Below are 14,499 nucleotides of genomic sequence, written 5' to 3'. Positions count from 1 at the left end.
GCTCCTTCACTACCTTTTTGGAATCTCAGTTGTGTGCGAAATTGTGTGATACTGTCCTCAGATCACTAACACCTTGTTGGGTTTTTTTTCCCCAATTGTTTTTCTTTCTGTGCTTTAGTTTGTATAGTTTCTGTTACGTTCCCAGAATGCACTGTTATTATGCAGTAGCCAGTCTATTTTTAAGGCCATCCAGTGGATTTTTTACCCAGATAATTCTGTTTTTTATTCTCAGTTCCATTCTATAGCTTATACTTATCTTGTGGTTTAAAATTTTTTCTTCATTATGTTTTTTCTTTCAAGTCCTTGAAAAGTTTATAATTGTCTGCTACTTCTATCATCTCTGACATTTCTCATTGTATTCACTAATTTTTCATTTTGTAAATGTTTTACAGCTTTTTTTTTTAACATCTAGTAATTTTTGATTGAATGTGGACATTGTGCATTGTGATAGTATATTGTTGAGAGTCTAGATTTTGTTCCTTTAAAATGCAGTGAGATTTTGTTGTGGCAGGCAGTTATTTGTGGATAAGTTTGAACCTTTTGACACTTCTTTTTAAGCTTTGAGGTGAGTCCACAGAGCCTTCACTCTGAGGTGGCTATTCTTAAACTTTTTGGTCTTAGAACCCTTAACACTCTTAAAAAGTATTGAGGACCCCAAGGAGATTTTGTCTATGAAGATAATAATGATTGAATATTTACTGTTTTAGAAATTACAACTGAGAATATTTTAAAACACAAAAATATGCAGACACACCTTGTATAATGCCAATGTAATGATGTTTTATACATCATGTAGCGTCTACAAAACATCACAGAGTGAATTAAAGTGAATAGTTTAGATCACACTTTCCTAACTGCTGTTCTAGCACCAGTTTAATACTTGAGGCATGGCCTTTATGAGGCCTCTGCGGAATTCTCCCTAAACCTTCCCCTTTCTGCTCCCTACAGGCCCCCATTCACCAGTGTGTTTTCAGTCTGACTGGTTGAGATTCAGATGTCTTCCAGCACTGGTTGCACTCTGATATTTATTACAGATTCCCAGGAGCTCTGCTTTGCCCTGGTTTTGGGTTCTTGTGTGACCTCCTGAATGTGCAGCTTGGTGTTCAGTCGAAGACTAAAGGGAAATATTGTGTAGATTCCTGGAGTTCTTTCTTACTGCTCCCTTCTTTCCAGTGCCCTGTCCTGCACATTCCAACTGCCTCAGCCCCCTGGACTCCATCAGTGTGTCCTAAACTCAGTGAGCCCGTTGTACTTGCCTGGGCTCGTCCTTCCCTGGGGATCATTCTGGAAAATAAAATGGCTATAGGCAGAATATCATAGGACTCTCCTTGCTTGTTTCCCTCCTCTCAGAAAAAGTCTTACACTGCCTTTTGTCCAGTATCTGAGAACAAGTGTTTCATAAATTTTGCCCAGTTTTCTCGTGTTTTACAATGGGAGACAGGTCTCGTTTCAGTTATTCCATCGTAGTTGAAGCAAATATCCGTTAGACTATAAAACACTTCTCTCATGCCTTAGACATGATACATGGATGGGACCCTGGATAATATCTTGGTTCAAAGAGCTCTTAAAAATGAAGATAAAACCAGTTCAATATGGGGCAAAAAAGAGTGCATAGTAGAGCCCTGAAATCTAAGAGGGAATTTCAAGGAGGGGGTGGGTATTGTTCAAATGTTGAAATACCGCAGAGAGGTCAAATGATAAACACTAGTACATTGTCTAGATTTGGGAGTAAGGTCTTGACTGACTGACCTGAGCAGTTTCACTGGTGGTGGGCAGAGTGACCAGACTGTAGTGTGTTGAAGAGTCACTTTAAACTGAGGGACTTGAGAATTCGACTGTAAAGGACCACAGACTGTGAAACAGGAAAATTTAGTAGGAATGAAGATATATCATTAAAAAAAATTCTACTACTTTATCTTCATCTTACCTTTCTTCTAAGCCAGGGATTGGTAAACTGCCACACAGGCCAAATCTTGCCCACTGCCTATTTTTCTAAGTGAAGTTTAATTGGAACACAGCCATGCTCTTTTGTTTACATATGTCTGTAGTGAGCTTCACACTAAGTGGCACAATTATGTAGTTTAACATACTACCTGGCCAGCGAAGTCTAGAATATTTATCATCCTATCCTTTTACAGAAAAAGTTTGCTGGCTACTGCTCTATGCTACCCTGCTCTTCCTACCCTAGGCTCTTTCTTCCATTTGGGTAAATAATATAACCTGATAATCTAAGACTAATTTAAACGTATCAGTAAGCTAATCAAAGTAATAAATATACACGCTTAAGAAGCAGATGTCTTTAAGAGCCTTATGGTAACCGACTGACCCGTCTTCCTCTGCCTCCACATCTGAGTCCTGTTCCCCACAACGCAACCCCTTTGGGTTCTTTCGGGTCCTTCTTTTTGTAGTTAACTGTACAGCGCTAAATAATATACTCGTGTTACTCCTTTATGTGTGTTAGATTTTGTTGACTTGCCTCTATAAATAAATAAATGCTGATTTAGCTCTTAAAATACACCTCCTGCCTTCTCCCAGCATCCTCCCAGTATAGTTGTTTCACTATATTTAGTTAATAAACAATGTTGGTTATGACTCCATAAATGTTCACTGGAGATCTAAATAGTGTACTATGACTTTATTTTGTTTTTCATGGAGTTTTTAATAGCAAGAAGAAAATAATGATTCATGATTCTCCATTAGTTTTTATTTGTTTTTACCTACTGTAGAAGCATGATCATACCTGATTATTTCAGCAAGTACCTATTTTTCTGGGAAAGGCTTACCCCCTTCCACACTCTGCTTTTCCCTGTTCTGAGCTGGGCTGGTAGCTTCTAGGTCTGTTGCTCAGTTCTCATCCTTAAACATCTCTGGGCTGACATCCTCTTTTGGGTTCGTTGCTTTCTAGATCCCACGTCTTCCCTTTTCTTGATATACACCCTCACTTTGTTCCTCATATCTCTTAAGTAACGTCATTAGAAAGGGTACTTGGAAGCTGAATTTTGAGTCGTTGTCTGAAAGGCATTCCACTTTAACACTTAATTGCTTCTTTAGTTAGATTAAGGATTGTACCTTGAGAAGTATTTTCCTGTAGAATTGGAAACTATTACACTATATTAGCATCCAAAGTTGGAAAGTTTGATGCTACTTTGATAGTTGTTCATTTATTTAACTCTTCTTTTCCTCTCAGGTAGCTTTAAGACCTTATTCTTCATGATCTTAATTTTTGTTCTGTATCTTGATTGTTTGCTATTTTGTTATAACACAGGTTCTTTGCGGTCCTTTTTACCTGTAGACTCTAGTCTTTTGAGATCTTTTAGTTTGTTCCAAATTTGTAATACTACATGATGTGGCTGCTTTCTGGAATTTATTAGAGGCATAGAGATTCTCAGATTTTTCCACTTGAGTTAGACCCTTGAGGCAAAGGAGAATAAGCAGAGGACTGAATACGAACTTAAGAAGTCCTGGCTTCTTAGCCTAAAATCCTCCAAGACCATAAAATGGCCTTGGGAACTCATGTTGCACCTTAATTTTCTTTGCATTTTTAATATTGTTTTTAATATACAAGTCCTTATGCGAGGTACACAACTTTCAGGATCATGATTTCATGAAATGTCATAGGTTGAAACTTTATCAATACATTTTCAAGTCCTGTGTTAACAATAATGGGGTCATTTACTTGTTTTCTTTAAAAACCAGTTACCACATCTATCAAGTGGACATAAAATCCAGAGCACAAGGTAGTTATATAAACTAAAAAAGGCATTAAAGTATGGACCCCTTTATATTATTCTGTCCAATAGGCAGACTCCTAAAAGTACATGAACGTGGTCACCCCGGAATTGGGCCACTGTTGGTGCTCAGTAAATGTTAGTTGCTTGCCTCTTTTCTGCTCCTAGGTATGTAAGCACCATGTTCATTTGGCACTTGATCAAATATGGCGTATTTGATCATGTTCGCATGAGGCGTAGGTTAACGTATGAATCACATGGCTTGGTTGTTTCTTTTGCAGATCACTAAAGTGGTTCTGAGCAAGGGTTGGAGGTGTCTGGAGTGCACTGTGTGTGAGGCCTGTGGGAAGGCGACAGACCCAGGAAGACTCCTGCTGTGTGACGATTGTGACATAAGTTATCACACCTACTGCTTGGACCCGCCACTGCAGACAGTTCCCAAAGGAGGCTGGAAGTGCAAATGGTACTCCAGGACTTATGTTTCCCTTGTTAGACTTTTTAAGTTCAGAACTTTCCCACATGACTTTAGTTTTCACAAATTAGCAACAACTGCTTAATTGCGTGATATGTGTTTACAATGATAGATACCACTAATCAGAAAATTTTTCAAATGTGCGTTAAATGCTTTCCCCCTATTCTGTTCTTGTGTAGCTTCTTGAATTTCAGTAACTAAATAACTGAGTAAATAAAACTGAGACTTGCGGGGTGTTGGGTTTCAGGTGTGTGTGGTGCAGACAGTGTGGAGCAGCGTCTGCAGGTCTGAGGTGTGAATGGCAGAACAACTACACACAGTGCGCTCCCTGTGCAAGCTTGTCCTCCTGCCCCGTCTGCTACCGAAACTATAGAGAAGAAGACCTCATTCTGCAGTGTAGACAATGTGATAGGTATTGTGCTGGGGTTTTTTTTCATCTTTTGTAAGCTTTTCTCTCTTAAATAGAGCAAAAGGAAATTGAAAAATAACTTTCTTCTCTCTTAAATTTAAGAAGTAAGAGTTTTCCTTTCCAGATTTTTAGTCAGCTAGAAGCTTAACAGAAGTTTTGTTTCATAGTCTCAATTCTAGGCTAAACATTTTTCAGTTGGGGCTTTCTGAGGGTTGAGGTCTTTGATTTCGGTGGTATATTATTGTGCTCTGTTAGCACCGTACATGTAATATTAGTAATCGTATTATTTCATCAGAAGTACGGGATTCTCAGGATTCTGCCTACCAGTTCTTTGTTGTAAGGCAGGGTGACTTTTATTTCCCAGTGACCGTTCAGTGTCATTTACACAAGCTCTGTCTGTTCCACAGTAGGTGCATCACCTGGAGCTCATACATGCCTCACCACTCAGTTACATGAATTCCTCTCTACTTGCCCTAACTAGCTTCCTTGCTGTCTCTGAAATACTCAGTATTTTGTCATAAAGCAATTATCCCATCCTCATATAATGTACGTTTGCTTTGTTCATAGTACCTGTTCTCATTGCTTTTTCTTCTTCTCAGCTCTGACAATTTTTCTGGGTCGATAGGAATGGTTAGAGAGGGGTGACATGGGCTAGGTGGGAGGAGCACATGCGACTTGGGGGCTTTAAGGTTGGAGGCTGTCAGCTCCTGTTGCAGCTTTTAAAAGGAAACCATCCTCAGTATATTTCTTCTTCTTCTTTTTTTAATGTATGAATATGATCTTTTTAGATGGATGCATGCAGTTTGTCAGAACTTAAATACTGAAGAGGAAGTGGAAAATGTAGCAGACATTGGTTTTGATTGTAGCATGTGCAGACCCTATATGCCTACATCAAATGGTAAGCAAATGATTTAAATGGTGAGTCTGTGCTCTTGGATTGATACAACTCACTTGTGCCTGCTGTCCTTAACCAGTGAGTGGGCTTAGCTCTACTTCTTTTTCTCTTTTTGTGAAACTATTATTTGGACAAGTATTTTATGAAAAATAAGTTACTTTTTGTTTTAAATTAACTCTTATTATCCCAATAATATGTTAAAACAATCTACTTACATAAAGGAAGTAAATTAAGAATATATTTTAGCTATAAGATATAATTTTTGCTTTCAAGACTCATAATCTTGGGGACTTCAGTGGTGGTGCAGTGGTTAAGAATCTGCCTGCCAGTGCAGGGGACATGGGTTCGATCCCTGGCCTAGGAAGATCCCACATGCCTCGGAGCAACTAAGCCTGAGCGCCACAACTATTGAGCCTGCGCTGTAGAGCCCGTGAGCCACAACTACTGAGCCTGCGTGCCACAACTACTGAAGCCCGCAAGCCTAGAGCCTGTGTTCCGCAACAAGAGAAGCCACCACAATGAGAAGCCCACGCACCGCAACGAGGAGTAGCCCCCGCTCGCCGTAACTAGAGAAAGCCTGTGCACAGCAACGAAGACCCAACGCAGCCAAAAATAAATAAATATATAAATAAATAAATTTATTTTTATTTTTTTTAGGTGTCCCTTTTTAAAAAATTTTTTTAACATCTTTATTGCAGTATAATTGCTTTACAATGTTGTGTTAGTTTCTGCTGTAACAAAGTGAATTAGGTATACGTATACATATATCCTCTCCCTCTTGCGTCTCCCTCCCACCCTCCCTATCCCACCCCTCTAGGTGGTCACAAAGCACCGAGCTGATCTCCCTGTGCTATGCAGCTATCTATTTTACATTTGGTAGTGTATATATGTCACTGCTACTCTCTCACTTCGTCCCAGCTTACCCTTCCCCCTCCCCATGTCCTCAAGTCCATTCTCTACGTCTGCATCTTTATTCCATCCTGCCCCTAGGTTCTTGAGAACCTTTTTTTTTTTTTAGATTCCATATATATGTGTTAGCATACGATATTTGTTTTTCTCTTTCTGACTGACTTCACTCTGTATGACAGACTCTAGGTCCATCCACCTCACTACAAATTACTCAATTTCGTTTCTTTTTTGGCTGAGTAATATTCCATTGTATATATGTGCCACATCTTCTTTATCCATTCATCTGTTGATGGACACTTAGGTTGCTTCCATGTCCTGGCTATTGTAAATAGTGTTGCAATGACATTATGGTACATGACTCTTTTTGATTTATGGTTTTCTCAGGGTATATGCCCAGTAGTGGGATTGCTGGATCATATGGTAGTTCTATTTTTAGTTTTTTAAGGAACCTCCATACTGTTCTCCAGAGTGGCTGTATCAATTTTCATTCCTACCAACAGTGCAAGAGGGTTCCCTTTTCTCCACACCCTCTCCAGCATTTATTGTTTGTAGATTTTTTGATGGTGGCCATTCTGACTGGTGTGAGGTGATACCTCATTGTAGTTTTGATTTGCATTTCTCTAATGATTAGTGATGTTGAACATCTTTTCATGTGTTTGCTGGCAATCTGTATGTCTTCTTTGGAGAAATGTCTGTTTAGTTCTTCTGCTCATTTTTGATTGGGTTGTTTGTTTTTTTGATATTGAGCTGCACGAGCTGCTTGTAAATTTTGGAGATGAATCCTTTGTCAGTTGCTTCGTTTGCAGATATTTTCTCCCATTCTGAGGGTTATGGTTTCCTTTGCTGTGCAAAAGCTTTTAAGTTTCATTAGGTCCCATTTGTTTGTTTTTATTTCCATTTCTCTAGGAGGTGGGTCAAAAAGGATCTTGCTGCGATTTATGTCATAGAGTGTTCTGCCTGTGTTTTCCTCTAAGAGTTTTATAGTGTCTGGCCTTACATTTAGGTCTTTAATCCATTTTCAGTTTATGTTTGTGTATGGTGTTAGGGAGTGTTCTAATTTCATTCTTTTACATGTAGCTGTCCAGTTTTCCTAGCACCACTTACTGAAAAATAAATAAAATTATTTTAAAAAAGACTCATAATCTTGTAGTTATTAGCAATACATAGGAATCCAGTACATTGGTTCTTTATCTTTACCAGTTTTTCTTCCATGATGTTGTGTATTTCCTCCATTTCTCTTTGTTGTTTTGTTGTTTTAAAGACAGCTTTTAATTCTATTTAATTTAATTCTATTTAGTTTTCAAGCGTTTTAGTAAAATGGGTACAGTAGTAGAAACTTGAATCATATGTAAATCTTTAAATACACCTTACCTTTTGTGAAAAAATCACAAGTTTTTGTTTTTGTTTTTGTTTTTTTTCCATTTCAGTGCCTTCCTCAGACTGCTGTGAATCTTCACTTGTAGCACAAATTGTCACAAAAGTGAAAGAGCTAGGTAAAATCTGAAATGCTTTCCTTGACTGTTCTTTACAAAAAGCACAGAAATGCTTTTATATAACTGAATTGTGACACATGACATGAATCCTGCCTTACTCATGTGGGGTGTTCAGTGTAAATTCCCTAATGTTGGTAATCATTTCTGTAATTACATACAAAATGTCTGTCTTTCCCAGCTTTAGTGGGACAGTATTCCTACAGATCTCACCAAATTGGCAGTGAAAATAACCACTTTTGAAATAACCGTTAACTACATACTTGCTTTGGTTTCATTGATACGTTACTGTGTTCAGTTATCAGTTAGACTAGACAATAAGGCCTAGTTAGCAAACAGAGAATCCTTCAGAATTCATTCTCTTACTATTTTTTTCTGTAATAGATCAGCCTAGAATAGTGACTAACATGATATTCTTATTAAACTCTCATTCTTTTGCCTACTTCTATTTGATATCATCTGATACAAAAACATTTGGATCATACAGAAATTGTTCTAATGAACAGCAATTTTGTACACTTAAATTTTTGCAGAATTTCTGCTTATTTACTTACCTCTCCTTGTAAGTGATTATACCGATCCTTTGATTTCCAAATGGGCTTATGGAGTATTTTTGTTTCTCCTTTGTAAATTGATCCTCACCTTTTAGTCTGAAAGGATACTCTAGAATAAGGCTCATAGTCGAGTGACTGAAGCATTGCTTTTAGCTTCCGTGCTTTCTTTTTAAATCCCTGTATTGATACATGAAAATAGAAATGCCAGGAAGACCATTTAAAAAAAAAACTTACAACCTTTCTCTCTATAATTCAAGGAGGTTTGACCAGCTATGCTTACTTTTAACTGAGTACTGTTCGTTATTTGTGCATTTCATAGGTAAATGGTTTATAGAAGTCACATTCCCTTGACATGGTCCTTGTGGAACAATAATCAACTTATCAATCAAAATTAAAATGAGAGTTTTAATTTGTATCCTTGGGATATTGTAATTTTAGATCCACCCAAGACCTACACCCAGGATGGTGTATGTTTGACTGAATCAGGGATGACTCAGTTACAGAGCCTCACAGTTACTGTTCCAAGAAGAAAACGGTCAAAACCAAAGTTGAAGTTGAAGATCATAAATCAGAATAGCGTGGCCGTCCTTCAGACCCCTCCAGACATCCAATCAGAGCATTCAAGGGATGGTGAAATGGATGATAGTCGAGGTAATACTTACATATTTTCCATGGAATATGTTTGCAAAAATAAAGAATATAAAAGAGCTTTTAAAATTATTTGATTTATCTAAGGGTAGATCCTGCTGACTTAGAAGGTAACCCTTGGTGTGACACTGTCCTACATGAGTGGTCTTCTTAGACCTTGCCTTTTCAGGTTCTCTTCGTTTCATGTATCCTTTTAGAACAGACCTATGTTACAGAAATTTCCAGGAGCACCATATTTTTGAAGGTCAAAGATCTTTTCAGATCTTTTCAGGGTTTGCCAGATAGCTGCATAAACCTCTTCAGATGCTGTGAACTTGGATTCCATGGTTAAGTTAAAGTAGAACTCCGTGCAATCTAGAAATGAAAAACCATCATTAATGCTCAAATATAAGCTTATATTCACAGTTGCTCATCATAAACCATCTGTTTATAAACATTTTCTTGATCAGGTTTTTCTAGCTGAATTTTCTTGAGATGAAAAAATAATTTTAGTGGCATTAAATTCAACATGAGTTTTATTTTTGCTTATCTCTGAAGAAGATCACCATAGGCTTGTTTGTTTTTAGGATGGTTATTTCTTTTCAGTTGATTCAAAAATAAAGTAATAATTGCTTTTGTTCCATCACATCTTATCATTCACCAGTATTTATTGAATGCCTGCTGTGTGCCAGATGTTGGAAGTCATGTCAGTGAGCAAAGCAGATAAAATTCTCTGCTCATGGAACTTACATTTTAATGTTAGCAGAAAAGATCATTAAAAATACGTAACATAATAAGTTAATAAAGATGTGTTTGGCAAGTGCTGTTGAGAGGACTTGGGAGCACAGACAGTGGCTGAGGGCCCAGATGAACTGGAAGCCATATGTAAGCACCGACTTTAAAGAGTTGAGTGAGCCACTTGATTATCTGAGGGAAGAGACAACGGGAAAGACCCTGGGTGGGATGTGCCTATACGTTTGCTGAACATCGTGGAGAACAGTGTGTCCAGCACAGTGAGCAAAGGGATAAAGGCCTGTGATGAGATCAGAGATGTGAGGAGAGGTGGGGTGACTCAGTAGGTCCTGTAGGACCATAAAGGTGATGCTTAAGGCATTTACTGTAAATGGAATGGGAGGTTGTTGGAGGTATCTGATGAGAACAGTGGCAAAATCTAACTTATATTTTAAAAGGTACACTCTGCTGTGATGTAAACAGACTTTTAAGCCCAAGAGTTGTAGCAGGTAGCTCAGGCAGGAGGCTCTTGCAGTGGTCCAGGTGAGAGATGATGGTGGCTTAGAATGGGTCTGTGTGTGCTCCTGTTATTTTTTATCAACTAATCCTCACGTTTCTCTCGCAGTAGTGTGTTTTTGGGTCTATGTGGTTGGAGAAAAGCTTTCTGATGCTTATGTATAACTTGTTTTCAAGTACCATTGAACAGAAGTTCATTTTGAAGTTTTAAGTGATTTGAGGCTTGTGAAGAAGTAGTCTGTGTATCTGGGAGGAATTGACCTGATTACCATCAGCCAAAGTACAGTGAAGAACTGCAGTTTCTGAGGATATCAGAAAATGCCTGAAAAATGGTTCCATAGTCCCTTAAATCTGAGAAATGCTGCATTTCACAAAATTTGAAAGGTTTCTTGGTAGTACACACTAATTCCCAAAGTATGAAATTATAGAGGGAATAAATGTTTGTTGATGTTTGTTTAAAAACAAAACATCAATAGGAAGACCTGAGAAGGTTTTCCCTATGACTACCGTTCTGTAAAACAACAGTGTGAGAAATGGTGGATATTTCTACAGCTGTACAGTTTCCAAATTGAGGCTGCCAGCAGGGATATCCCCATAGAAGTAATACTGTCCATCATATTATACACATAATACGTACGTAATTTTAGATTCCACAGGACTCGACAAAGTCCAAATGAACTTGTGGTGCTCCTGAAATATTGCAGCAATACTCACCTTTTTGGGGGTTGTTTTTGTTCATTTTTAAACTCTTCTGATAAACGTTTCTTAAGGAAAATAAGTCATAAACAATCACCTTAGCGTATCAGAAACAAACTTGTGCAATAAAAGCAGGCTCATGGGGTCTGGATAGCCTGTTAGTGCAAAAAAACCCAAATGTAAAGAAAATAAAACTGCTCTCTGTGTCTCAAGAGTGGGAGCGCAGGGGGGAAAAAAAAAAAGGGGGGAACACAGGGACTTCCCTGGTGGCACAGTGGTTCAGAATCCACCTGCCAGTTCAGGGGACACGGGTTCTATCCCTGCTCCGGGAAGATCGCACATGCCGTGGAGCAACTAGGCCCGTGTGCAACACAACTACTGAGCCTGCGCTCTAGAGCCCATGAGCCACAACTGCTGAGCCTGCGTGTCACAACTACTGAAGCCCGTGCACCTAGAGCCCATGCTCCGCAACAAGAGAAGCCACCACAATGAGAACCCCGCGCACTGCAACGAAGAGTAGCCCCCACTCGCTGCAACTAGAGAAAGCCCGTGTGCAGCAGCGAAGACCCAACGCCCACAAAAATAAATAAATAGATTTATTAAAAAAAAAAAACGAAAACGAGTGGGAGCACAGTGCTTCCCTCTCAGTTGCTGCCCCCCCCCCCGCCCCCCGTGGACCCTCACAGCACAGTGGGGACATCGGGAGGTGGGGAGTGGGACCGCGCCCAGGCTGTGGCAGGCAGGGTGTGGGGCAGATTGAGAGGAAGCAGCCGGGTGGGTCAGTTATCACCTCCTGTGATTTGTTAACGGTCATTTCCTCAACGCTTTAAATTTTGTTTTTGGGCAAGTAATATATTCACATGTTTTAAAACTGCACAAGAATAAGGGTGTTTCTCTTTTCCCTGTCCTGCCAGCTCACTCCTCCAGAGGCAGCCGTTCTTTGTGTCCTTCCAGAGGTGTTTGGTTCATGTACATGCACATGGATATATATTTTGTGTTCCTTTTGTCTTACTGTTCTTGCTTTTATGTTATTCTTCATTTTTCATGGCCTCATTTTTCATATTCCTTTGTATGGATGTAAGTAACTCAGTTCCCCAAACTGATAAGACCTTTAGGGGTTTTGTTTGTGTTTTCAGTCTTTTATTGTGTGTTTCCTGAGATTTCATGTATTCCTCCTTGTTTCTCTCCCTCATTTTTGGTGGACATACCTTCTGTTGTGTCTTGAGAGAGAATGCATGGAAGGTAAATTTGAGAGGTTATGTACTTCTGAAAATGTACCCTCCCACCTGACTGATCTTTTCCAGGTTGGAATTCAATTTTCCTTCAGCATTTTGAAGTCATTGATCCAGTGTCTTTTAGTTCCTGGTATATAGGGAACTTGATACCTTCTATATGATGCCATTCTCTCTGGAAGCTCTTGGGATTTTAGGAAGTGCTTTGTCTGCAGTGTTCTGAAATTTGATGAAGACATGTCTGTTATGGATGTTTCTCCTTTCTTTTGTTGGGCACTGAGTGGTCCCTTTCGTCTGCCATCTCATACCCCTCAGTGTTAGGAAATGTTCTTGAAACCGTTGGTTCTTCCCCTCGGTGCCCCCTCTTCTTTTTCTTGACCCTGCTATTCAGATGTGAAACCCACTCAGCCCATTCTCCCTGTCTTTTCTCTCCTCCTTTCCAGCTCAGGTCTTTGCATTTTACTCTAAAGTAAATTTTTTATTTTATTTTTCTATCCCTCTACTGATTTTCATTTTTGTTTTGTTTTCAAATATCATGGATTAATTTCCAAGAGCTTTCTTTCCTTCCTTTGCATGTTCCTTTTCATAGCATCCTGTTCTTGCCTCATGAATGTTTTATCTTACCTGTTGGAGGATTAAAAAATTGTTTCTAATGTTTTCTTTTTCCTGCATAGTCTTTCAATTCCCAGTTGCATTTTGTGGTCTGAGGTCTCTATCTTTCATGTGATAGATAATCCTTGGTTGTCCGTGTGTGATTAAAAGTGAGGACTAAAAGTGGTGACTGGAAAAATAAATTAATAATTTTTTTAAAAAATAAGGAATGAGTGATTAAAAATGAAAATCTTCGGGTTTGTGGGTGGTATTTGTTGACTAAGCTTTTGTGATCTGTGCTCACTATTTGGAAAATCCCCTAGTGTCAGTACCTTTAGACAATTTTCTTGGACTGGTCAGGTTTCCCAGAAGAATCTTCCTGTCTCCTGCTTGGACAGTAGAGGTTTAGCTGCTGGCTTTCTGGGAGTTTAGTGGGGAAAGGCCCCAGGGGAGAGAGCGCCAGCATTTAACATGCCTGTAGTCACTTAATCCTGTTTTCAGTCCATGACCCCAGTGTTGAGTTTGAGTGTCTTGAGTCCCAAATCCTGTGAGTGTGAATGGCAGCCTCCCAGTGTGTGAAGTTGGGAAGGTCATAGGGATTATGGCTTCTGTAGTTAATATGAATATAAAACTCTGTTTGCTTTAGCTGCCTCCCACCCATTTCCAAAGGTACCTGGCTCTGCCAGTTCTTCAACCTTTTGAGGTTTGTGATAAAATTGGATTTTTTTCTTGGTTCCTTCCACTTTCAACTGAGAATTTGCATTTCCTGAGTCAGTTATTATTCATCTCTCTGCTTTCTCCTTCCAAAATTCTGGCTTTTCTTTTTTCCTGTTTTTTCCGTCTTTGTGGATTTATCTTTTAAAAATAGATTGCTTTACTGTATATAGGGTTTTGGGAGAGTGAAATTAGATACATGAATTTAGTCTACCATCTTAAACGTAAATTCCCTTTCATATATTTCAGTGGGTTTATTTTAAGGTAAATAATTGCTAGTTTGTTACCTTTGGTGTTTGCTAAGTTTCAGTAAATAAATAAATAGATAAAATTTTCATGATTTAATCTTAGCTGTAGAAAGCAGTTATCAGATTGTTATAGAATTGACCTTAAACATTGACCTAATATTATTGAAAACAAATACACTGCTCGTGGTATTATAGAAATATGCATAATACTTAAAAGATTGAAGAAAAGTGTTAACAATTTATTGTTAAATGTATTTGATAACTTTTTTTCCCCTAAAGCACAGCGTAAAGCATATACAGCTTGAAAAGTTTTGATTACCATGGTTTTAAAACAGCATTCTTCTCTAAGAACTGAGCTTTTGTATGCATTACTTAGTTTCATTGTTTACTTCATTTGGTGAAAAATTTGTTGAACACCTATTACGTACCATGCTAAGGATGCAGCTGTTAATAAGAGTCTTAGATAAGGAGAATATAGTCTAGCAAGGAAACAGACATTAAAAGAACCAATTAAAATGAAGCATAATGTTAACGTACAGGAGCATGTATAACTGTGGGAATTCCCTAAGAAAGTGATGGTTATAATAAATCCTGAGGGCTTCCCTGGTGGCGCAGTGGTTAAGAATCCACCTGCCAATGCAGGGGACACGGGTTCGAGCCCTGGTCCGGGAAGATCCCACATGCCA

General features: G+C 38.7%; 1 protein-coding gene across 29 annotated transcripts in view; it reads left to right on the top strand.

The window, feature by feature from the left end:
• KMT2C (lysine methyltransferase 2C) overlaps nucleotides 1-14,499 on the top strand; it is a 275,535-nt gene that overhangs the window by 191,586 nt on the left and 69,450 nt on the right. For 27 of the 29 annotated variants that reach the window (XR_014267064.1, XM_082473737.1, XM_082473736.1 and 24 more), the window contains 5 exons: nucleotides 4,010-4,191; nucleotides 4,448-4,612; nucleotides 5,398-5,507; nucleotides 7,841-7,906; nucleotides 8,896-9,108. Coding sequence is in view for 28 of the 29 variants with exons in the window: in XM_082473737.1 (XP_082329863.1) it covers nucleotides 4,010-4,191; nucleotides 4,448-4,612; nucleotides 5,398-5,507; nucleotides 7,841-7,906; nucleotides 8,896-9,108 (736 nt within the window). In the remaining variant the exon portion in view is untranslated. The remainder of the gene's footprint in view (nucleotides 1-4,009; nucleotides 4,192-4,447; nucleotides 4,613-5,397; nucleotides 5,508-7,840; nucleotides 7,907-8,895; nucleotides 9,109-14,499) is intronic. The other 2 variants (XM_082473722.1, XM_082473732.1) reach the window with 2 other exon arrangements.

The sequence above is a fragment of the Balaenoptera physalus genome (genome assembly GCF_965194825.1).
Source record: "Balaenoptera physalus genome assembly, chromosome: 8".
Lineage (NCBI taxonomy): Eukaryota > Metazoa > Chordata > Mammalia > Artiodactyla > Balaenopteridae > Balaenoptera > Balaenoptera physalus.
Note: the sequence above shows the minus strand (reverse complement) of the source record. Positions and strands in the feature narration are given on the sequence as shown.